Source organism: Amphibalanus amphitrite, unplaced genomic scaffold (genome assembly GCF_019059575.1).
Source record: "Amphibalanus amphitrite isolate SeventyFive unplaced genomic scaffold, NRLGWU_Aamphi_draft 000254F_arrow, whole genome shotgun sequence".
Lineage (NCBI taxonomy): Eukaryota > Metazoa > Arthropoda > Thecostraca > Balanomorpha > Balanidae > Amphibalanus > Amphibalanus amphitrite.
In genome coordinates this window covers 616786-641297 of record NW_024881749.1, presented here as the reverse complement: position 1 = coordinate 641297, position 24512 = coordinate 616786, and the positions used below count along the sequence as shown (strand labels likewise).

Genomic DNA, 24512 nt, shown 5'->3' with positions numbered 1-24512 from the left:
GCTTGTGCACGCGCGCTCGGCCGCGGTGTCAGCCGACTGCGGCGGTCGGCCGGGCGCTGACGCCGCGCGCTGCGGCCGCCTCCCCGCAGGAGCAGCGGCGTGCACGAGGACAGCGAGCCAGAGTCATCACAGCACTCGGAGACGCACGCAGCCGGCGCGCCGCCGCCCCCGCCGCCGCCTCCGCCCCCTCCGCCGCCCCCGCCGCAGCAGCAGCAGCAGCAGTCGCAGCAGCAGCAGCAGCAGCAGCAGCAGCAGCTCAGCCAGCAGCAGAGGGAAAGGTAGGACGGCGGGGAGCGGTGCATGGCTGAGGTAGTAGGCGGTCCCCAGCTGCCATGCTAGCTGCAAGTCGGGTAGAATATAAGGAAAGTCCCGGGCTGTCATTATTGGGTCGGGTTGCTTCACTGCCTGTTAGCATGTTGGTGCTTGTCCCGAATTTAAAGCGTCCTCTAAATAAGTATCTTGTGAAGTGTAGAAGATACTTTCTAATACGTATATGATATACGTTGCATGAATATTACTGTTATTTTTACGATAGTCAACTTTCTCATAGAACTGCCGCGCAATTTTAAGTTCTTATTTTATGTCCGTGGTCAAAGTTTTCAAGTAGTGTTTTAACTATATCAATGTCCTGCATTTTCTAGATACCTCAAGTATCCTAGAAAGGCTGTCGTAACTGCATTACGAAAACATGAGTAAGCGTTTGTGGTCGTTTTTTCTTTTCGCTGATAACAGCTTTTGAATACTTCTTTTTACGTTTCTTTTTCGCTCCTAACTAATCAATAAAAAGATGCTTGTGTAATGAATAATGCGTGTAAAATAACTGATGAAACATGTGTGCGATTAAGGTAGCGGTAATCATTAAACGGCATTTTATTTTCTAGCCTGTGTTATATTATAACAATCGAACAATAGCTCACCATATCATACGTTTCCAACTGCTTGTGTGATAAGCGGAACGTAGTCCCATTGTTTTCGACATTTTTTTCTGCAATGGGTATTTCGAGTGATATTTTGTTAATTTCTTAATTTCGAAATGACATCCTAGTGTGTATTCGTTGTCCAACGCCACCCCGGTCGTCCCCTGCCCTTCCTCGCTCACCCAGCTCGTTGGCTGTCATATGTACCAACGAGTTGGCTTACCAGTTGGCTGTCATACGAGTGTCAGCTCGTATGTACCAACGCTGAGCGTTTCTCAGCTCCTCTGGGTGTGTACGCCCTCGCTGCCGCCCCAGCGAAGTCCCCGGCTCCTCTGCCCCATCCCACTCGCCTACCTCGCTGACTGTCCGCTGACTCCCGTCCCCTCTACCCGCTGTTCTGGCAGGCCGGCACCGCCGCCGCGTCGCCAGGACAAGCGTTCGACGGTGCGGCGCAGCTGGTCGACCCAGTCTGAGCACCCGGCCGCGCGGCCCACCAGTGTGCCGCTCCAGGAGAAGGCCGCCACCGTGGAGAACGTGGCCGCAGGTACGGACAAGGGCGGGGCAGGGGAGGGGGAGAAGACGCAGGTACAGTCTGTGGGGAGGTCGGACAGAACGGCTGCCCAGCAGGGTGAGGCTCCGGACGGTGGGTAAGAGAGAGTGGGAGGTGAGCATGGCTCCATATTGGACTCCGGATGTCAGGCTGGGGGTCGCGTTGGACAGGGCATTTGCCGGTGTGTAATTTGAATAGCTGGGTAGGTACGGGCGTGCTAAAGGCTGAGTTTAGTGCTACTTGCTTGAGTAGTGTGTCACCCTGTATTCCAGTCATGCATTGGCGACGAATATCCAAAATGACAGCTGCATGTTATCTGGATAGTTCATTCGTGTTTCAACACTAGCTGAAACTTTGCAGCATTGTATCCTTTTGCTATATCTTGATAAATGCCATTAGCTAGGTGCAGACTCGTCTTTTTTCACCAGCTGTCTAATCCCACCCCATCTCTCTGTGCGCTCCCTCCTTTCACCCACTCTCCCACTTCTCTTCATTTCTCTTTACATCTTCCTCTTCTCCCCTCCTCTCTATTACTCCGTCCCTACCCTAATTTCGCCACCCTCGCCCTTCCTTCCCACTCTCCACCCACCCACACCTCCGCACGTCTGCCATGCTCGTACATTTGCGCCCGCACCTGTCGACCTGCACGACTGCCCGTCGGTGCTCCCACAGACGCCCGCCTCAGCCCCGTAGAGAGTCCCCTAGAGCCGGCGCCACCCCAGCAGCTCAAGACGCCCGACTCCGACTCGGGACCCGTCAGCTCGCGAACGCCCTTCAACCGAGCCAAAAAACACATCAAGTCCATCATAGGTAACGTCGGGTGCTGAGTGCGAGAGCATGTCAGAAAGGTTTCCTAGTGTGGGATTTACAGGTACTTCGTGGTTTTCCTTTGTGGCCTACATTATGATTTCTTGTGTACGCTTTTGTTTCGACTCGTGTCTTCGGAGGATAAAGGAGCGCTGATGGCAGTTGCAGCTGAGACGCCCAATATCTCAAAATATTGTAATTTCTGTCGGTAAAGATATTAGTTTCCATGATACTGCTTCTGTAAGTCAGACTTTCACATCTATTTAAAACCATGACCGGCGCTGTGCCCTTCCACCTCTCACCGACCCCTCCCCGCCCTCCCTTTTCGGCAGTGGGCGCCAAGAAGCCCCCGGGCGGCGGCGGCGGCGGAGGCGGGGGCGGCGGTCCGGCGACCCCGGACAGCGACGACTCGGACACGGAGGGTACGCTGACACTGGGCTCGTCGTCACGCTCCACCACGCCGTCTGTTTCGACACTGAACTCCCTGGCCAGCCTGACGAGCGCGCACAGCGCCGACGAGGCGCGCACCCGCGAGCAGCGCCGGGAGGACCGGCGGCGGATCATCGCGCAGCGCGAGCTGGCGCGCGGCGGGTGAGTCCGAGGGGCAGGGGAGAGACGAGCGGGGCAGAGAGAGTAGGAGATGTGGGGGAGGGAGGGCAGGGAGGAGAGAAAGATGGGGGGGAACCGGCAGGCCGGGTGGAGAAGAAGACGGCATTCAGTGTATTCTTTAGTCGTTCGATCAGGCTGTATGTTGATTTGTAACCAGAACATTGTTTTGACTGATTTTGATGTGTGTGTGCCGAACAACCTGAATTATTGATTTAGGCTGTGACGCTCTCCGTGTGATCTATTACACCCCGCTGTGGTGTGCTGCCCCACTTCATTCCGTGTCGTGCGTCTCCCCCGGCGACGCGTCGGAGCACCCTGCGCTGCCCTACCTCACTGTACCCTGCTCTGTCTTCCCTCAGCGGCGCGTCGGAGCACCCGGCGGTGCTGGACCCGCGGCGGGACAGCGTGTGCAGCTACCCGGCTCCCTACCGGCGGCTGGAGAAGATGGACTCGACCTCATCGGGCGTGTCGGAGGAGGAGCAGCGGCGGCGCTCCTCCATCAGGTAGGAGTCGGAACGGGACCGGGGCGGGATTGGACCGCAGATCAGACGCGGACGGACCGGATACGACAGGCACTGACCATGTGGAGTCAACTTTGTGAGATCGCATTGGTTTCGGGCGCTGAAATGTTGAGTGGTAATCTGTCCCTAATTAGCTCAATGTCGCGATGTCAGCTAACGTTATTGCAAGGGAATTTTTTCATTGTATTTTTAACACGTTTTCACTAGCGTTTTATCTGTTGTGGCGGCCAGTTTCGCCCAGCCTCCGGCCGTGTCCCCACGCCCTGGTCACCTCCCTCTCATACGTCTCCCCAGGTCGTATAACGTGGAGACGCCCCGCTCGGAGGAGGACCGGCTGCGCGCGCGGCTGGCCCACCAGCGCAGCGCGTCGGCCGACCGGGACGCCAAGGCCAGCACGCACCACTTCCAGCGCGCCACCAAAGTGCCCAAGACAGAGACGTGCCTCCAGTGCCAGAAGCCCTTCACCTCGCTCTTTGTGCAGGGCTACAAGTGTTCATGTGAGTTGACGAGCTTAGTGAAGTGATCTGCTTTTTTTTTCTCCTCGAGGAGCTTCCAACCCTCAACATTATCGAAAACGCTAAAAAATGTTGTGAAGGACAGCTGTCTTAAATGATTCTGTCTTACTCAATAATCGATCGATTCTGGAAATCCACCGTCTATGTATCCCCTCTTGTCTCAGCCACCTGACCGTCTCTGACCGCGGCCTGTGTGCTCTGTCCGGCAGTTTGTAAACATTACTTCCACCCCAAGTGTGTACAAGCGGCGGCCAACTGCCTCTGCGACCGCGAACAGGGCCTCGAGATGGACGGCCGGAAAAAGAAGGCTGGTCGATGGAAGATGCACGGCACCTCCGAGTTTACCGACCGAGAGGATAAGGTCATCTCGGACGCCGCCGAGGTCAAACAGCTCGAGGAGTTCATCTTCAACAAGGTGGGTGAGGTGCTCTCCAGCTGCTAGGTAGGAGTGGCGAGGCTCGGAGTCAGCTGTGGCGGGGAGGAGTCCGCGGGCAGATCAGCTGCTGGTGGGAGCGATATGGATGACTCTCAGGGCCACCATCCACGTATAGTGGCAACAGAGTGGCGGTGCGTAGAGTCGCATTGATAATTTACTACACATTTGACTTGGTAGCTACATTGCTTCGATTGACAGAGGGGAAACATATTAACATGACCTACACTTTCGTTAGTTCAAATGATAGTTGAGTCTGCCATATTTTGCTGTGTATTTTCAGTAGACGCCTCCCTTCTGAAGCCCTCTTCTCTTTCTCATTCCCCCCTTCCTCCCCCGTCAGATCGCCGAGCTGGACAGCCGGTCGGGCGGCGACTCGAAGAAGGTTGTCTCGTCGGCCGACCGTGTGTTCCAGAAGGCGCTCAAACAGTTCCGCATGACGCTACTCACCCAGCACGGACTGTCGCAGCGCGGCGACGGCGCCCTACCGCTCGGCATCAAGTACCGCGACCTCATCGACACATTCACCAGCGTGAGTGACGCGCGTGCGCCCGCAGCTGAGTGCCAGGAGCGGAGAGTGCCGGGAGTATCTTTGTCTCTCGCCCCTGGGCTACGGCGGTGAAAGGGGTCCTAGGCGTCTGGTAACGCTATAAGGAGAGGGGACGAGAGGATTTTTTTTTTTTTTTTTGGTAACTGCTTTAGAAGTGACGGTTTGTGAACTGAGTGATGTTTAAAAGCTGGGTACAGTCATGTGCGGGAAGTGTCGGCTTCCCAATATCGATTGTTGATTGTCGGTTCATCGTGGTTTGTTTTGTAACTATCGACTGTTTCGTGCTTTATTTGTGACGAAAGAATGACAGAAATGTAGCAGCTCATTGTTGACAATAATTAAGTCCTTCTTTTTATTGTTGCATGATACGTTTAATTAAATAGACCGTGTCGTAATGTCATGTTCATTTCGTCACTAGCATCTGGTTGTGTTGAAATGAACTGTCTCACTTCACGGTCCACATCTGTCTATCGATGTCACTGTGATTGCCCCACGCTCGTTACACTTCAGCAGCTGGTGCCGGTGGCTCTGCTCAGACCGGTCTAACCGTCCCCCGCCCCGCGGTCCCTCAGATAATGGCGTCGGTGATCGGCGACCAGCGCGAGAGCGCAGAGTTTCCGGCCACCATGGGCGTCAACGCGTTCCGCGGCTACCTCGACGAGTTCCTGCTCACACTGGATGACAAGCCGCGCGCCAAGAAACACAAACGCAACCGGCGACAGGCCAAAAAGAAAAAGGAAAAGGTACGCCGTGGAGGGGTGGGCAGATCGCAAGGTGGTAGCACGACCAGCTGACTGAGGTGAAAGGTATCATATTATTGACTCCTACCGAAAGATATGTTTTCATATAGTTACTTTAGAACATGAGGACTTGAAGGCGGCTTTACGACGGTCAGTTGATAAGTCAACAGGCTGTTTTTACACGTTTTCAATTCCCGATAATGAACAGGGCGGTACATTTTGACTAAATTATGTTTAGTGTCATCCTGGGCTCCATTGCCCCCGTGGTCGGTGCGGCCGCAGATGCGTGTCTAATGCGAGTATGACTGCCTTTGTCTGTTTGTGTATCTGTATCTATTCTGTATCTGCGTTCTCAGCGGGAGGAGGAGCTGTCCAGATACTCGGCTAGTCTCCATTCGTATGTATCTGTTTGTGTAATGTGTATCTGTATCTGCGTTTTCAGCGGGAGGAGGAGCCGGTTCAGATGCTGGGCCACAGTTTCCTCTCGATGGTGATCAACATCCCTACTGCGTGCGAGATCTGCTCCTCGTTCATGTGGCTCATGGAGAAGGGCTACGTGTGCCAAAACTGCAAGCTCACCTGTCACAAACGCTGCCAGTGCAAGGTACGACTGCCGCTCGCTCTGGCAGACTCTTAGGGAGCTGTTCAGTCGAGACGCGGCCATGTCGGGCCGCGTGATTCGGACAAAGACGCTGCAATTTTTCTGGAGTTAATGTTGAAAGGAGAACCGGAGCCGGTAGTTTAAATTCATAGTTTTTTTTTTGCGTTATTTTATTATCAGATGGGTGAGGTTGTCCATCCCTCTCCCTCTCACCGCGGCTGCTCCGTCCCCTCTGACCGTCCTCTCTGACCGCCTCGCCCCTGGTCTCAGGTGGTGATCAACTGCACGCGCGAGGCGGCGGCGGCGGCCCAGTGCGCGCCGCCCGACCGGCGCGTGTTCGGCGTGCCGCTGCCACTGCTGATGACGGACGGCCGGGTGCCGGCCGTGCTGGAGAAGCTCATCAGTACGCTGGAGCTGCGCGGCCTCTACACCGAGGGCCTGTACAGAAAGTCGGGCGTCAGCCGGCGCGTCAAACACCTGCGTGACGAGCTGGAGGAGCACCTGGACGAGGTCGGTGACTCGGTGTGCTCAGTAGGTTAGGTTACCACTCACCACACGGATCATTAGAATTATATCGTAGATGCCGATGAAAACGTGAGCGCTATAGCTAGTGGTATGTAAACAATGCAACGGACGTCCCCGTTACTATGAACTGAGTGTGAGTGCCATTGTCATTGTATGTGCTCCTTTCAACACTCCGAGGCCCCGTCTGACCCGGCACTCTTCTCCTGCGGTCCTCAGGTGGACCTGGAGGAGGTGCCCATGCACGTGCTGGCCGCCACCTAACCTCCCCCCCCCCCCCCTGCGGTCCTCAGGTGTACCTGGAGGAGGTGCCCGTGCACGTGCTGGCCGCCAGCTGACGCCCCCCCCCCCCCTGCGGTCCTCAGGTGGACCTGGAGGAGGTGCCCGTGCACGTGCTGGCCGCCACGGTGAAGGCGTTCCTGCGCGAGCTGCCCGAGCCGCTGCTGACGTTCGCGCTGTACGACGACTTTCTGCGGGCGGTGAGCATCCGCGACCGTCAGGACCAGTCGCAGACGGTGTTCGCCATCATCGAGCAGCTGCCGGCGGCCAACTACCAGCTGCTCGAGCGGCTGCTCTTCCACCTGGCCCAGGTGGCGAGACAGGAGCACGACAACCGCATGAGCCCCAACGCGCTGGCCATCGTGTTCGCGCCCTGCATTCTGCGCACGGACCGCGCCATGGCCGCTCAGGTGGGTAGAGTGGCTGGAGAGAGAGAGAGAGAGGGGAGGAGGGGGAACAGCCTGCGCACGGACCGCGCCATGGCCGCTCAGGTGGGTAGAGTGGCGGGGGAGAGAGAGAGGGGAGGAGGGGGAACATCCTGCGCATGGACCGCGCCATGGCCGCCCAGGTAGGTGGAGTGGCGGGGGAGGGAGAGAGGAGAGGGTTCATCCTGCGCACGGACCGCGCCATGGCCGCTCAGGTGGGTAGAGTGGCGGGGGAGAGAGAGAGAGGAGGGGGGAACAGCCTGCGCACGGACTGCGCCATGGCCGCTCAGGTGGGTAGAGTGGCGGGGGGAGAGGAGGGGTAAGTCCAGCTGCCGCTGTGGCCGCTCAGGTGGGTACACAGCGGTGGGGAAAGGGGGTACTTGACGGAGAAGGAAGGAGGGCTGTAGGCTGTCGGGGACGAGAGGAGAACGTGTGTGCTTGGAGAAGTACTCGTGAGGTGTGTGCTCTGCAGTGTTATTGGATATCGTACGAATGGCATAGAAATAGAATAGAATGGGGAGGGGACAATCGGTTGTATTGTATAGGGGGTCGCGCGTCGGTGATCATTGCGTAATTATTGGTGCCCTATTTGTGACATGTTTCAGTGTACCTGGTTATTCGTTGTTTTGTTTTATCAATAACCACCCAAGTGCAACGTTTGACTAGCTTCTTAACAGCGCTGCCAGTGGTGTGTAGTTGCCGCCATATAGTCTGCGTTTGCCGCGGTATTGTCTGCCGGCCCGTGTCACTGACTGTTCTGTGTCTGTAGGACTCGCTGCACGATATCGCCGCTCAGACCCAGTGCGTCGAGCTGATGATCTGCGAGCGGCTGGCGCGACTGCGCACCACTCTGGCCGAAATTGTCACCCTGGAGGACGCGTGCCGTCGCGCGCAGACCCGACTGCGGCCCGAGAGCGAGCAGGCCGCCGAGCTGGAGCACTACCTGCGCGAGCTGCGCCACGAGCAGCGCCGGCTGGCGTCGGCGCTGCCGCGGCTGGCGGCCGGCGGCGCGCTCTCGGCCTCCGAGGACGAGCTGCTGGGGCCCGACTCGCGCGCCGGCTCGCAGGACGATCTGTCGGCGGCGTCGGCGGCGTCTCCGGCCGACAGCGGCGCCGGCACGCCGGCCTCCACCCCGGCCAGCACGCCGGCCGGCACTCCGGCCACCGGCGCGCCGCCGCCGCAAGGTGCGTCTCACAGGCACACAGTCGCAGCTCATAGTGCGGAGGGTGCCATTTGAACAATGAAGCCGGGCGAGATGGTGCGGGCTCCCGAGTTTTTTTTTTCTTGTTCTATGTTTCGCTCCAATGGTTTCTAATGTATTATTCTTTCGTAAAGTAAAGGAAGCATTGCTACAAATATGCTTGCGGGTTATTATTAGTTTATGTATCACCCATTTCCATGAAAGCAAATTGTGTGAAGATTTTAGTCATATTAGTTTGTTCCGATTCCCTATAAAAAGTATTCATCAGTGTTTTGTTGCTGGAGGCACTGCCTCATCTGTCCCGTACCGCCACTGACTTTCTTCCCCCTCCGACAGAATGGGTCTGACCGACGGCCGACTGGCCAATCACCGACCGGCCCGTGCCGTGACGTCACGCGACGCTGCGCCAATCGGCGCCGGCCCCACATGCTAGTCAACGAGTGCGCTAGTTGTACATATATGTACTCTCGCGCGCGCGCGCGGCGCGCCGGCTGTCCCGCGGCCCTGCTCGTATCGACCGTCTGAGGCATTCCACTCTTCATCGCTTTCAATGCTCAACACAATGCTCCTGCCGGCCGGCGGTCGGCCGGGCGCGCTGGCGCCGCGGACGGTCGTGTGGTTTGTATCACCTTTGCCGGCCGGCCGGCGCCCGGAGCCGCGGCCCGGTGCCGCTCGTTTCCCAGTGGAATACTCAGCCGTGCCGCGGCGGCGCGGCGCCTCAGCGTTTGGGTATTTTACGCGTCGTATTGACTGACCTTGTTGGGTGTGATGGATGTGATATGCCGCTGACTGTGTCCGCGCCTCGTGTTACCTGTCTGATGAACCAATGTACTGTTGAGATGGACCGACTGCGTTTTGGCGAGCGGTGGAATGTCTGAATGGATTTGGCTCGAACTGATAATCGGTGGGGGCATGGCTTCCAGTAAACACACAGTTAACAAGTGGTTGTGAGCTACAACTCATTTATTGCAGTTCCAGGGGCGCTGAACTTCAGCTCAGTTGAACACTAGACACTAAACGCTTAACAGCCGCCTGCCTAACGAGCAAAAGCGGCTGAAGTGATTTTGTGAGGGTTTCCACATGATTTCTCGCATCGAGCACTACAATTACACAACCCAGAGCCAGCTGCTACCAGAAGCTGCCCCCGCGCCCACTACTGTGCTGAAAGACCTGCCGCCACACCACCACTCCTACGGTCCCCTCATTTCTTCCCGTTTCCCGGCGCACCGTAGCCCGTGTGCACGCCGTTGCCGTTGAACCCGTTACCGTTGCCGTTACCGTTGATGAACCCTCCGTTCCCGTTTCCGTTGATGAAGCCGCCGTTGCCGTTGCCGTTTCCTCCGAAGACGGTGGTCTGCGAGTTTCCGAAGCCGTTGCCGTTGATGACGGTGCCGCCGGCGCTGGACGAGACGCCGCGCACGCCGGAGGCCACCACGGTGCCGCCGGCGGCCTGCGGCGGCCCGCCGACCACGATACCCAGACTGGCGGCCAGCTGGCTGCCGTCGAACTCTTGGTCGGTGAACAGCTGTTCGTTGAGCACGTACAGCTGCTCGGCCGTGCCGCAGTCGAAGTTGTACCACCAGTCGCACACAAAGTACAGCTGGCTGAACAGCGTGCCGTTCGGACACAGGAACGAGTAGCGGATGTTGTTGCTGCACACGTGGAATGCCTGTGAAATAGGGGACGTGTTAGCGGATTATATCAGAGGCGGCTTTGGTCAAGGTCTGTCAGGCTCTTCGCAAGCTCTGTCGGGGTGTGGCTAGATGCCAAGCTAGAGGCTTAGTGACATCGCAGGTCGGAGCGCTGTTTGGTTTTTTAACAGCATGCCGGTTTTCTCGCGTATGGACACTTATAGGCCGATTGTGCCCAAGTTTGGCACACTACCTCAGACCGACTAGTAGAGTGCCGTGCACACTGCATAAGTCAGTTTGTTTGTTTTGTTGGGTTAGGCCCTTTCGGTCGACAAGACCATTGCAGAGCCGGAAGGATGATAGGAATTAGGGGGAGATATTGGTCTGGGCAGGCACCCTAGTGAGTCGCCGGGGCTGAGCCCGTCCAGAGGACAGGCCACCCAGCCCCAAGGCACTCACTGCACCCGGCTACGGGGTGCGCTCCCTCAGGAGCAGCGGTGCCGCTCCAAGGGACGCATGAGATAAAGCTGCCTGTCCAGCCCGGAGGGGGGTTGCGGCGTGGAGGAGAAGGATTTCAGTATCCTGACTGAGGATAGAAGCACGGAAAGGTGATAAGTCAGTTGGAAATACCACGTCCCATTAGCCGACGCGCAGGACTCTCGCTCGCCGTTTGTCACCCCAAAAAGGCGGCCTATAAGACGTGTTTATCGTCTTATAAGACGATAAACACGTCTTATAAGACGATAATGGTGTTTAATGGTGTTTATCGTCTTATAAGACGATAAACACCAGTATACTGGTGTATATCAATCTTTGATTATGATTAGCACCCCTGTACCTATGTCTTAGAATCACGCTTCCTCAGCCTTGGGTTCAGGTTAGTGTAAAATCCCACGATTTAAAAGATGAAAAGGACGAAAGTACCTAACTACTAGCTTATTTAGAAAACGGCACAATATTGTTTCGAATATATAGCATCGAAGCTCGCCGAATTTATAGTAGGTACCTACTCGCCGCTCTGTGGCGCTTGCAATTGTAAATACTTAAGACGAGACGTAGGCATCTTCCCACGGATGACATCACCTGAATGTAGTTACTTATTCTGCCAATAGATGGCGGTGAAGGTTTGCGCCTGTCATGATACTGTACCGCAAGGCGCGTCTTCATCACAGCGACAGAGTGGCCAACAGGTGGCGCGATCAGTTCATTGGACGCATTATACCATTGGACGCATTAAATAAAAAAGATGACGCAAGCATCGACAGATAACACCGATTACTGTGTCCATTCGGTTTACGCTTCAGCTAGCAATTAGCTAGCAGCTGACTGAGACAGATATACCTATCCGTCACTTGAAAGCCGAAATATCGACAGGCTCAGGCTATCATTCTTTCTTGATCCAGATTTGCTACTCCGCCCCGGTCCGGCCTTTACAAGCAGTGATGTCCCAATAAAACGGTATCAGCTGGTTCACTGACAGCGTCGGGTGCCTTTAGTTCTTCTCTCGGCCGTTCGAGCAGTGTCCGAACATCTGCCGGCCGGGCGGAGCATTTATACCCGTCTCTCCCAGCACGGTGATGGGTGCCAGAGAGAACGGCATCAGTTACGTCATATGACCGGGGTTGGAGGCGAGTGGAGCCGTCACGTGACCAACGACAGCTGCTAGCTGCAGGTTTGAAGGGTGCTGAATTATGATTGTGAGAAGGAAAGATACTCTGTTAGTATCGACCTACCGTTCATGATTGAGCGCAATCTGTTTTTTATGTCAATCTCCTTATGTAGTGAGGGCCTTGATATAGTGAAGCGAATGAGGTTTATGACGTTTATTTTTTTTCGGATTTCATCCAGACATTTACCGCGGCGCTATTGATGCGAGCCGAAGCGGGAGTTTAGCAATTTTCTAATGAACCACTTTCAGGAGATTGACACACACAATACCCAAAATAGTGTAAATGGGACAAAACAGTGGCATTCGCCCTATTCGCCAGTGTGGGTGGGTGGGGGGTGAGGGATAATTTTCCGATTGCGCGTTCCAGTGCCGTCCTGTAATCGGAGCGAGCTGCGATGGGTGACTGGCTATCGGCCGTGTCCGAGTGACGCGGCATTGCGCTGAGAACCGAACACGCTCAGATGGCTCGGAAAACTGCCGCCTCTATCGTATTGTGCCGGGTCAGCCGGAACAGGGCGTCCCTGTCAGCAGCGTGCCGGGCCGGCCGGAACGGTGAACACAGGCCCTGCGCCGGCGCGGTGACCGGAGCGTATGGTGGTCCTGTGTCCCGCGGCCGCTCCCCCCCCCCCCTCCATCCGTTCCCATCAGGTGTGGGGCTCCATTAGATATTTCACAACGTTGTATTGTATTGTATTGTATTTACATTTAAGAGCGATCCACATACAAAGTGCGTGGCGATTACCGCTCAATGGAAATACTGAAAATAGACGTCACGCCCGTATCACAGTTTTTGGAACGACAATCATTGCGTGATTGCTAATTTTTGGATTCAAGTAAACAATATCAGTTGTCATAAAATGCAGGCATGCCTGGCTCTTATAACATCTGGTATCGTTTACTCGAATCCAAAAATTAGCAATCACGGAATGATTATCTCATATAAAACAATGAAGTAAACTGTAAAGTGCATGGCACTGGAACAAGCACGGCCAACCCGCTCTCAATATCCCTCCGTCCGTCCGTCCGTCCGTCTGTCCGCCCGTCCGCCCGTCTGTCCGTCTGTCCGCCCGTTTGTCGGCCCGGTGCCCCGCGGTGTCCCGGACACCTGTCGCCGTGCCGTCTGTCTCTCCCTGGACTCGTTAGTCCACTCGCGTCATCCTCTGACGTAACGACACTGCCGCCGGCGTCACCCGGCGTCATCCACCGACAGATGGCCACCGACGCAGCCCCGTCGGCCGACGGTCCACGCGCCGACGCGCGAAATCGAAAGTGCCCCACGTGTGCGACACGCGTCACGTAACGGCGGGGTGACGTCACACGCTCGATTGGGGACGACGGGGGAGGGCTTGTGATCGGTGGGTGGGGCGCTCTGGAGCTGTCATTGGCAGAGATACCCATCCGGGCGGATCGGCCCGATTCGAAATTACAGGCAACTGTGCGTGGGAGTGGTAAACGGCCTTGGTAAAGGTACTCGCTGATACGATTGTTCCTTCAAATATTTTCTCGCCGTTTATATTGACGACGGTTATAACGGTTTGATAGCCGATCGACTCTGGCGTATGAGAGCTGATATGATCTACTAGAATTGATCCATTATAGGGTAGTCAATACAGCCAGACTCTTGAGTTATGTTTATATTAAAATATCGATAATATCTTTTAAAACTGACGCAGTTTGGGTGCTGGTGTAAAGGTTTAATTAAGTTTTCCGATACAAATATGGATTAAGGACGGTTAGGACACCTTCTCCTTGGCATGCAGTAGCATAATGAATATCTAAAAGTCTCGTCACCCCATCTGACTGACCTGACCAGTGGCGCAGCCAGGGGGGGGGGTCAGAGGGTCAGCTGACCCCCCCGAAATTTCTGTCAGGGGCCCGCTCGAGAGAAAGAGAGAGAGAGAGAGAGAGAGAGAGAGAGAGAGAGAGAGAGAGAGAGAGAGAGAGAGAGAGAGAGAGAGAGAGAGAGAGAGAGAGAGAGAGAGAGAGAGGGAGGGAGGAGAGAGGTCCTAATCTAACCGGACGAGAGAAGTGGCCCGGGCCCCCTGGGTGGATGGGGCCCGGGTCCCCTGGGTGGATGGGGCCCGGGCCCCCCGTGGATGGGTCCGGGCCCCCGGGAGAACGGGCCCCGGGCCCCGGGTGGACGGGGCCCGGACCCTCGGTTGGATGGGGCCCGGGCCCCCGGGAGAACTGGCTCGGGCCCCTGGGAGAACGGGCCCGGACCCCCTGGATGGATGGGCCCGGGCCCCCGTGGATGGGTCCGGGCCCCCGGGAGAACGGGCCCGGGCCTCCCGGAGAACGGGCCCGGGCCCCCGGGAGAACTGGCCCGGGCCCCTGGGAGAACGGGTCCGGGCCCCCTGTGTGAATGGGCCCGGGCCCCCCGTGGATGGGTCCGGGGCCCCGGGAGAACGGGCCCCGGGCCCCGGGTGGACGGGGTCCGGACCCCGGGTGGACGGGGCCCGGACCCCCGGTTGGATGGGCTCCGCGCCCCCGGGAGAACAGGCCCGGGCCCCTGGGAGAACGGGCCCGGGCCCCCCGTGGATGGGTCCGGGGCCCCGGGAGAACGGGCCCCTGGTGGACGGGGCCCGGAACCCCGGTTGGATGGGGCCCGGGCCCCCGTGAATGGGTCCGGGCCCCGGGAGAACGGGCCCGGGCCTCCCGGAGAACGGGCCTGGGCTACCGGGAGAACGGGCCCCGGGCCCCGGGTGGACGGGGTCCGGACCCCCGGGTGGCCCCCGGGAGAACGGGGCCCGGGCCCCCGGATTGATGGGACCCGGGTCGCCTGGTGGACGGGGCCCGGTGCCCCAGGTGAACGTGGCCCGGGCCCCCATGTGGATAGGGCCCGCGCCCCCGTGTGGATAGGGCCCGGGTCCCCGGTTGAATGGGGCCCGCTAGGGTGACCCGCTTGCTCCGCAACGCGAATAAGGGGTATTTTCGATCGGTGGGCGTTTGGTTGGTCTTGTGTCCGTGGGTTATGTATCCATTTCGGTCGATTGCTTTTTGACGGCTAGGCATTTTGGTTTGGGAAAAAAATATCCATCGCATCGAGGTGCTCGTGTCTGATAACAATGCGATCTACTATAGAACATGCCAAGTGTATTATAACATAGGTTGACGTAGGTTATTGAAAAATGAAAGCCATCGATGAGTTACTATGTAGAGGTTTGAAACATTTATATTTTTAAGAATACTGCTGCTCGTCATGCAAAAGCGATGGTTGGATTTTGGACAAAATTGAATGCTCTTTCCAACTATGCCATTTTTAACTGTCAAACGTACCAGGTTATGCAGTAAAACCCGTGTAATTAAGTCATTAACAAATATCATTTTCTCCAGCGATTTGTTCCACCTTGTTTTTGATCAATTAGCTTTTCACAATTTTTCCATGCGAGGCTGTGCATTTCTTTTGCCAACAGGCGTTGTTAGAACCCGCTCCGTCAAACAGTCACCCGAAAATAGCATAAAGTCCCAAATCTGTCCGAAACGTCAATTTTCCAGCATAATTGCCCTCACGGGTGCACGTGGCGCGTGCCATCCCTGCACCGCACACCATTCGATAGCCCGTTCGATTCTCTAGACGATACTGTGTTCCCCATCGGGCCCACGGTTACCGAGATACTGCACGGGGACCGGGCCAGTGTCGGGCAAATTTAGCCATTTTCGCACGATTTTGCAAGCCGATTCATACATGTATTGTAAAGTCTATGACGCGAATTTGCACTTTTTAATCACGCGCCATGTGCTCGCTATCGATCCGATCGAGCTGAGACCCTCAAAGGTACGTTGCCCATTCTTGATCTATAAATCGCGAAAATTTCAGCGCACTAGGCGCAACGGTCTGGCCTGTACCCCGCGCTAAGTAACACCATGCCGGGACCTCGATAGCAGACAGAATCTACGTCACCACATCACCACACCACAACAAACCCGGCCCAAGGCAATACATGTCCCATATGAGCGCGTTAACCCTCGCCGGCACAAGCCATTCCAGCCATTTTGCGTCCTTCGAGGGCACAACTGGGAGGGTGGTACGGTACGACCCCCCCCCCGCGTTTGGCCCATGATCGAGCTAGAGCTTCGCGGAAAAAAACGAACGTGTTGCCCGTGACGAGAGTAAGCCGTTGATACTCAATTTTAAGGTTCTTGGTCATTGGTTGACCTTCCAGGTCAGGTCAATGACCCAAAAATCGGGAAAATCGGGACCTGTTAGAACGTCGTGAAGTGTGGGTGCTATAGGGTTTTTCGGGGTGCTGATCACGAATAGTTATCATGTTAGTTTTGATCACAGATGATGTCTTTATGCTAAATGCAGGTCAGGTCGGGTCAGGTCAGGTCAGGTCAACCAGTAGGGGTCCTGCCGGGTATTTGTAGTACCTACGTGTCAGCCGCCTCTAGCAGCTTCGTAACATGTTACGAAGGCACCAAAACTACTTCGTGAATGTTCAAATGGTTGCTAAATTCGAATTCAGCTCCAAAAACTAGCCTAGACATATGTATAATTTGAAAAAGTACCGAGGTCATAGGTCAATGACTTGACCTGACCTTTAGGTGACCTTGACACCCACTCTAATGCATGGGAGCAGCATCAACTCACATGTTTGAACGCTTGAAACCACGAAAAGACTGCAAACGCGCGGCTAATGCGAGTCGGCATACGCCGAATCGCGATTCTGGCCAAACATGGTCTCGGAAATTAGATCACAGGTGAAAGGTCATTTGAGTCAGGGTCATGCAATTTCTAGGGTAGGTGTAAAACTGATCAACGCGAGGGTAGTGAAAGTGTTGTCGCGATCGGCCGTTTTTTACGCAAGTTATTCGTGAAAACCCTTAGGGGCAGGGATGCGGAGCCGGAGCCGGAGCCGGAGCCGCCGGAGCCGGCATATTTTGCCCGGAGCCGGAGCCGGAGCCGAAGCCGTGAAACAATATAGCCCGGAGCCGGAGCCGGAGCCGGAGCCGTCAAAAAGGGGGCGACTCCGGCTCCTTTTCTTAAGGAGGAAACAATTATTTACCTAGTTCGGTTTGACAGTACAAGGCGTAAAACAATGTGGTATTCAAAATAGCCCTGTTATACAAATACAGAAGCAACGTGTACCAATCCCATCGCCTTTTTTCTTCCACCCGTATTTATTTGATCGCATAGGGGATGTACTGAGTAGAAGCCGGAGCCGGAGCCGCCGAAGCCGGATCATTTTACTCGGAGCCGGAGCCGGAGCCGGAGCCGCCATGACATTTCACCCGGAGCCGGAGCCGATTTTTTTTTTCTCCGGAGCCGGAGCCGGAGCCGGAGCCGTCTGAAATTTCCACGGCTCCGCATCCCTGCTTAGGGGGTTGCATCATCCCCTCCCCTCTGTGCCGGCGAGGTTTAAAACTTCTTGTGATCGAATTTACGTAATGAAGAAGGATAAACGCACAATCTTCTACAGCAGCCAATAGATGACTTAGGACAGGCATATGGAACTACTTAAATCTTGTCCGATAGAAGCAGGCTACAGCTCCGTTTGCATATATGCTATGCATATTGCGGAAGGGGCACATTTCGGCCTCGAAAGATACGAATTCTTACCTCATAGTAACATATTTCTGTCATGGTCAATTCGCGTAGAAATTGAACACCGGGTGATTACCGAGCTATTGTTCTATCAAAATTTTCCGATTCAAACTCGCTCAGGGTTATCGTGTAGGTAAAGGGGGCCCGCTCAGCAGAATGCGTATGAAATATGGAAAGATTCTGAAAAATGGGTGGGGGCCCGCACACTAGGGGGCCCGCTTTGGAGGCGATGACCCCCCCCCCCCCGAAACGAAATCCTGGCTGCGCCACTGGACCTGACACTGGCCTTCACGTCTGACTGACCAGTGACCTGACACTGACCTGACACTGACCTGACACTGACCTCCCATATCTAACTGACCTGACACTGGGCGGCCGGGTCCGAGTAGTATCCGCCGTTGATCCTGCCGTCGCAGCTGAAGCCGGTGTCGGGCACCTCGGCGAAGATCGGGTAGTCCTGTCCGGGGACGCCCTGGACGGCGTCCTCTAGCCGCTCGGCGCCGGCCACCGACAGGGCGGCCAGAAGCACTGCCGGTCAACAGAGCAGAGAGGTCACAGAGGGGCAGCAGGGACCTAACTGAGGGCGGCCAGAAGCACTGCCGACCAACAGAGCAGGTCAGAGAGGGGCAGCAGGGACCTAACAGGGCGGCCAGCAGCACTGCCGGCCGACGGGGCAGGTCAGAGAGGGGCAGCAGAGACCTAACAGGGGGACCAGCAGCACTGCCGGTCGACGGGGCAGGTCAGAGAGGGGCAGCAGGGACCTAACAGGGCGGCCAGAAGCACTGGCGGCCGACGGGGCAGGTCAGAGAGGGGCAGCAGGGACCTAACAGGGCGGCCAGCAGCACTGCCGGCCGACGGGGCAGGTCAGAGAGGGGCAGCAGAGACCTAACAGGGGGACCAGAAGCACTGCCGGTCGACGGGGCAGGTCAGAGAGGGGCAGCAGGGACCTAACAGGGCGGCCAGCAGCACTGCCGACCGACGGGGCAGAGAGGTCACAGAGGGGCAGCAGGGACCTAACAGGGCGGCCAGAACAAGAAGCACTGCCGGCCGACGGGGCAGGTCACAGAGGGGCAGCAGGGACCTAACAGGGCGGCCAGAAGCACTGCCGGTCGACGGGGCAGGTCAGAGAGGGGCAGCAGGGACCTAACAGGGCGGCCAGAAGCACTGCCGGCCAACGCGTTGGCCGGCAGTGCTTCTGGCCGCCCTGTTACGGGGCAGGTCGGAGGCAGGTCGGAGAGGGGCAGCAGGGACGGGCGGCCAGAATCACTGCCGGTCAACGGGGCAGGTCAGAGAGGGGCAGCAGGGCGGCCTGAATCACTGCCGGTCATCAGTACAGCTCAGAGGGGGTCTGACACTAGCTGTACTAGCCGTTTTCACGACGGCCATCTGGTACACATTTGGTGCACATTTGGTGCAGATTAGGTGCAGATTTGGTCAAATTAGTTTCAGTGTGTCTCTTAGTAGCTGTCAGCTAGGGCTGCACTAATTGCTTATACCTATCCCTGCTTTGTCATATTATCAGAGAGTATTATCGATTAAAACACTGAAATAAATTCATAAAATCAGGATATTTGCTGTAAAAGAGATTAGGTGCAGATTTGGTCAAATTAGGAGCACTCGCCGGATAGCCCGTTGTGAAAACGGCTACTGCCGAGTGCCGAGTGCCGACCAACAGAGTAGCTCCGAGTGGGTCGGACAGTAGCTCAGAGCGGGTCGGGCAGAGCGACCAGCACCACTGGCGATGAACCGGGCGGGTGTGATTACCTATAGGGGTCTAACAGGGCGGCCGGAGCCATATTCAGTGGCCAACGGAGCAGGTCAGAGTGGGCACTTGCGCGGTGGGCTCAGGTCGGAACATCTCTTCCGATTCAGTGTGTCATGGCTACAGTAGGTATATGCGTTTTCTGCGTGCGTGTTTTTGCGAGTTTGCGTGTTTTGCGTAATATCGTTATAGAAAAATGTTATTATTAATTTAACTTCTTTAATATTTATATTAAAGTTAATAAAACGTTTATGTTAATTAAAAGTTTAGGTATATGAAAAACATCTAACAAAAACGTAATGTCGTTTCTTTCTAGAACGATATTCCGCAGATCACGCAAACTCGCAAAAAACGCACGCAGAAAACGCATAGTGTAGCCAGGCCTTTACGTGCAAACCGATGTTTGAGAGCGTTTTGAACGACATTCGTCCAAAAAAGGTGCATTTCAATTTTCTCCCATCGATTTTTAATGGATAGTCGCAAAATTCACCTGACCTTAGCTCACATAAAAAATCCGAGATATACATTTTATACATTCTGTTACTCATATCAATCGCTGAAAGTTTGAAAGTGATCGTTCAGTCGGTGTGGCTAAAGCGAGCCTTTGAACTTTTTCTGAGTAACGCCACTTGACGTGACCTGGTGAGTGTGGTGACCTGACCTTGAATGAATCGGTTCTGAGCATGTGCGGAAATGATATATGAACAGGTGTGCGGCGCTGCGCGCCGCCGTTTTTAAGCTATTTGCGAAAAACCTGAGGGGGGCGTGCCGTAAGAGCGCCCCCCAGCACGGCGCGAGTTAAATGTCTTTTCTGCATCAATAACTGTTTCGTTTTGCTAAACGATAGGTAGGAGTTACATACAACCAGTTTTTAACAGTTCTTTAGCACTTTGCAGCATGGGCGGCGGAACGGGGAGGGCACCGGGGCATCGTGCCCCCTTTGATTTGGGCATTTTAACATTAGCCCTATGGGCGTTGCATGGAAAGAATGGGACCGAAAGTTGGAAGTGCCCCCCCCCCCCCCCTTAATTGAAGGTGTTCCGCCGCTACTGCTTTGCAGCGATTCAGTTTTTGTAATGGAACTCTTCGGATCCAGCACATCGAGGCGTATTTTGATGTGCAGCTAAAATAGTGATGTTAAACGATTCACCATGTTCGAAGGCTGTTTTAACTAAAAAAGTAAAAAGTAAGCTTTTAACTCGCGCCCCTTTGGGGGGTCGAAACGGCCCCCCTCTCCTTTCAGTCGGTATCTCCCAAAGTATAGCAGATATCGCCACAAAAATTTCAGGGCCCCTCCAGGCAAAAATTATACACCTTGTGACTAAAATATTTTCCAAAGCCTGTAATACGTTGACCGCAAATGACGTCAGAATTAACCCGCGCACCGACGGGGGGGGGGGGGCGGATATCCGCCCCCCCTGAGGTTTTTCGCGAATAGCGGGAATACGCGCCGCGAAATTTGGTATGACTATTCCTTCATCAATTTTACACATGGTGTGCAAGTTTGAACCTCCTACCTTTTAAGGTCAGGTCACCAGGTCACTTTGAATGACCCAACTTCAAGTCACTTTTTTGCAACTTTGTCACCGTGCCAGGGCTACAGTAAATGTCGGAGGCCTTTGAAAGTTGCAGGATGTCATTAGGTCATTAGTAGCTACAATTTGTATATCTCGGAATTTTGATATCGGTGACCTAAGGTCAGGTCAATTTCGCGACCTCCCCATTATAAGTCAATGGGGGAAAAATCAACTCCCTGTTTTTACCACTAAAACGGGTTGGAATGGCCCCATATACCATACATGACTTCATATACGATCAACCTTCACTACCTTGAGGTCTTTTTTGCTGTTGGGCAGCTGTGAGGTCATGTGACGTCATCAAAGGTCACCAAAGGTTTTTGGCCAATAACTCCGTACAGGAACAAGATACAGCCGCGTGGAAGGTCTCATTGTGTTCAGCTCGTCAAGACGCATCGAATGATATACATGATGACCTCGAGGTCACGTGACCTGAGGTCAACCTTTGACCTTGACCTTTCGAGGTCAACATATATATCATTCGATGCGGATTGACGAGAGGATCACGATGATGCCCTTAGTTTGTTCCTATCTTGACTAATTCGAAAGTTATTCGAGAAAAACTCTCCATATCTAGCGCCGCCATTTTGACTTTTTCGACCCCTGTGACGTCATCTTTGACCTGACCTGAAAATGACCTTAGTAAAAATTGTAGATCTTGACCGTGCGTATCCGATGCCGTTTACCGCTTGTCGCTATCTTGCTTCGTTCTCGAGATCTCAAGGGGGCGGTCATCCGCCCCCCCCCCCCGTCGGTGCGAAGTTGGCGCAGACCCCCGTCGATGCATGTTTTGCCAATTTTGACCCTAAAAAGGTTTCGTGGGAAGAGCTGTCACGCCTTTAGTTTAGGAGATAGAGAAAAATGTTAAGCATAAAAAGGTGAAGAATTAACAGGGCTACAAAACTGCTATCTCGGAAATTTTAAATTTTCACCCTAAAATTTTAAAAAGTGATTTTTAGACATAACACCAAAAAATACCAAAAATTTTCAACATTTTGAAAAAACGAACATATGTTATAGAACTATTGCTTTGCTATTCACATGCCTAATTTCAGCTCGATAGCTTCATTTTTGGCAAAGCTATGGCGAAAAAACTGATCAAAATTTATGACGTAAAATTTTTCCAGACGCAACTTTTAACCGTTATAGACCACGCAGAGTAAAACGAAGACCAACATTAGAGTCCCCGTGATGAGCTGCATCGTATGGACATCCTTTTTATGCAAAAATATTAACTTCAAAATTTGACTTATTTTGACCTGACTTTGACCTGACCTCCACCAGAACGGGACCTAAACCGGCCCTAAGGGTCGTGTAACCCACATCATTGAATTGGAAATGTAAAATTGGTCATAAAACATGCATCACACGACCCTAGTGTAGTTGGCTCCATGTTGTGACCCTTTGTGACTGACCTCTGTGACCTGACCTGGCATAAGTGACCACCTAAGCAGCATATATGCATTAGGCGACCAACGTTGCACCGATGATTTTCGATAACATACCTATTATTAAATGTTATGTTATCGCATTCTATACGCATTCTCTAGCCTACGCATTCTCTAGAAGGCCCGTTATCGGTGAAAAATGCGACCTTTGACCTGACCTGTGACGTCATTGGCTCCACCTAAGTCAACAAAACTTGGTCGTTAGATAGTTCGTTGGTGACGCCATCGAACGTCGTTTGAATTTTCAAAATCGGTCGGTAACTTTCCGAGATCTGAGGAGGGGCCGAACCCCCCCCCCCCCCCAACGGATGCGTAAGGCTCACCAATAGCCCAACGGGTCGCAGGTTAACACTACCTAATGTATAAAACATTTTTGATTAATCTCTAAAAACCATTAAAAAATGCCAAACTGTAGCAAAACATAATACATTTTTGGTATTTTTATTCTATACAGTTGGCGCTTGTCAACCGCGCTATGAGAACTACAACTGGATGTCGATATCCTACATAAACGTAAAAATAGAAACTATGAAGCCTTCAATCTTCGAATGACTGTCATAATTGTTGTCGAATTTTTGACATAGTTATAATTCCTTATGAGGTAGTCCAAGTAGCCATTGTGTTTTCTTGTTCCACTTGTATTTTGGAGTGACGTTACCCCTCCTTTTCCATACATAGCACACAACTAAGCACACGCATTCCCACATGAAGCATCCTTACCGAGTGCAATCTGAGTGAAGTCCGGCATGCTGCAGCGTCTGACGGCGGCCAGAGTCGAGGGCGCCTGGTGTCGAGCTGTAGGTGTCCGGTGTCGCACACGGCGGGTGTCGAGTGTCGCACACTGTCGCCGCCGAGCTGGCCGGTCGCGGGGGTTTACCGAGAGGGACTGCGCGTCGCCCGGGAACAGCACGAGTGAGCGTCGATGCCGACTGAACGGCGGGGAGGGAGCCGCCGCTTTATAGCAGCCCGTCACCGACCGGCAGATCGCCCTGAACCTGAACTTGATCATACTCCGGCGTAATGGGTTTTCCGCCCCAATTTTGAACACTTGCGTGAAGGCCGAACAATACTTACATCGGAGCTTAATTTAACCCTATTCCTGGCGGGCTCCGCCGGGACAAGAAACTGGCGGGGGGGGGGGGGGCCGATTCGGCCCCCCCTTCAGATCTCAAAAACTACACATCGCAGCGACAAACGGTAAACGGCATCGGATACGCACGGTCAAGATCTACAATTTTTACTAAGGTCATTTTCAGGTCAGGTCAAAGATGACGTCACAGGGGTCGAAAAAGTCAAAATGGCGGCGCTAGATATGGAGAGAGTTTTTCTCGAATAACTTTCGAATTTGTCAAGATAGGAACAAACTAAGGGCATCATCGTGATCCTCTCGTCAATCCGCATCGAATGATATATATATAATATATATATATATATATATATATGTTGACCTCGAAAGGTCAAGGTCAAAGGTTGACCTCAGGTCACGTGACCTCGAGGTCATCATGTATATCATTCGATGCGTCTTGACGAGCTGAACATAATGAGACCATCCACGCGTCTGTATCTTGTTCCTGTACGGAGTTATTGGCCAAAAACCTTTGGTGACCTTTGATGACGTCACATGACCTCACAGCTGCCCAACAGCAAAACAGACCTCAAGGTAGTGAAGTTTGATCGCATATGAAGTCATGTATGGTATATGGGGCCATTCCGACCCGTTTTAGTGGTAAAAACAGGGAGTTGATTTTTCCCCCATTGACTTATAATGGGGAGGTCGCGAAACTGACCTGACCTTAGGTCACCGATATCAAAATTCCGAGATATACAAATTGCACATAGGCCCCAGGTGACCCCCAGTGACCTGACCTCTGTGACCTGACCTGGTATCAGTGACCTCAGATAGCGAAGTATGTGTTTGACGAACAATGTATTATCGATCGTTTTCAATAACTTACCAATTTACTCGATTTCACAACACATTTCTTGAAATGCCTGTGAACGGTGAAAATCCGACCTTTGACCTGACCTGTGACGTCATCGGTTTAACCTAGGTCAAAGAAATTTGGTCACAAGGTAGTTCCCCGGTGGGGCTATCGAACGCCGTTTGAATTTTGAAAATCGGCCGGTAAATTTCCGAGATCTTAGGGGGGGCCGAAACGCCCCCCCCTACGGGTGGTAGGATCCGCCGATAGCCCTACGGGGCGCGGGTT

The 24512-nt window shown here is 54.1% G+C and overlaps 2 protein-coding genes across 7 annotated transcripts in view; one reads left to right on the top strand and one right to left on the bottom strand.

Moving 5' to 3' along the window:
• Positions 1-9514, top strand: part of LOC122386505 (unconventional myosin-IXAa-like) — a 65733-nt gene extending 56219 nt beyond the window's left edge. For 5 of the 6 annotated variants that reach the window (XM_043375764.1, XM_043375765.1, XM_043375767.1 and 2 more), the window contains 14 exons: positions 90-278; positions 1322-1461; positions 2140-2277; positions 2607-2865; positions 3243-3386; positions 3699-3901; positions 4129-4334; positions 4696-4884; positions 5475-5645; positions 6085-6246; positions 6514-6753; positions 7131-7454; positions 8239-8653; positions 9007-9514. In XM_043375764.1, coding sequence (XP_043231699.1) covers positions 90-278; positions 1322-1461; positions 2140-2277; positions 2607-2865; positions 3243-3386; positions 3699-3901; positions 4129-4334; positions 4696-4884; positions 5475-5645; positions 6085-6246; positions 6514-6753; positions 7131-7454; positions 8239-8653; positions 9007-9017 — 2791 coding nt within the window. In that variant the 3' untranslated portion in view covers positions 9018-9514. The remainder of the gene's footprint in view (positions 1-89; positions 279-1321; positions 1462-2139; positions 2278-2606; positions 2866-3242; positions 3387-3698; positions 3902-4128; positions 4335-4695; positions 4885-5474; positions 5646-6084; positions 6247-6513; positions 6754-7130; positions 7455-8238; positions 8654-9006) is intronic. The other variant, XM_043375768.1, reaches the window with a different exon arrangement.
• A 96-nt stretch (positions 9515-9610) lies between these two features.
• LOC122386506 lies at positions 9611-23365 on the bottom strand. Its single transcript, XM_043375770.1, has 3 exons — positions 23023-23365; positions 17877-18043; positions 9611-10339 (listed from the first exon to the last, which is right to left on the bottom strand). The coding sequence occupies exons 1-3, from the start codon at positions 23309-23311 to the stop codon at positions 9872-9874; spliced, it is 924 nt and encodes a 307-aa protein (XP_043231705.1). The 5' UTR covers positions 23312-23365; the 3' UTR covers positions 9611-9871.
• Positions 23366-24512: the final 1147 nt, after the last annotated feature.

Bases quoted from the DNA above. Each gene is read 5' to 3' on its own strand.
- LOC122386506 (XM_043375770.1), bottom strand. From the start codon at position 23,311: ATGATCAAGTTCAGGTTCAGGGCGATCTGCCGGTCGGTGACGGGCTGC. The intron at 18,044-23,022 runs GTAAGGATGCTT...GTTGACCGGCAG, and splicing joins CTTCACTCAGATTGCACTCG to TGCTTCTGGCCGCCCTGTCG. The intron at 10,340-17,876 runs GTCAGTTAGATA...CCTATTTCACAG, and splicing joins ACCCGGCCGCCCAGTGTCAG to GCATTCCACGTGTGCAGCAA.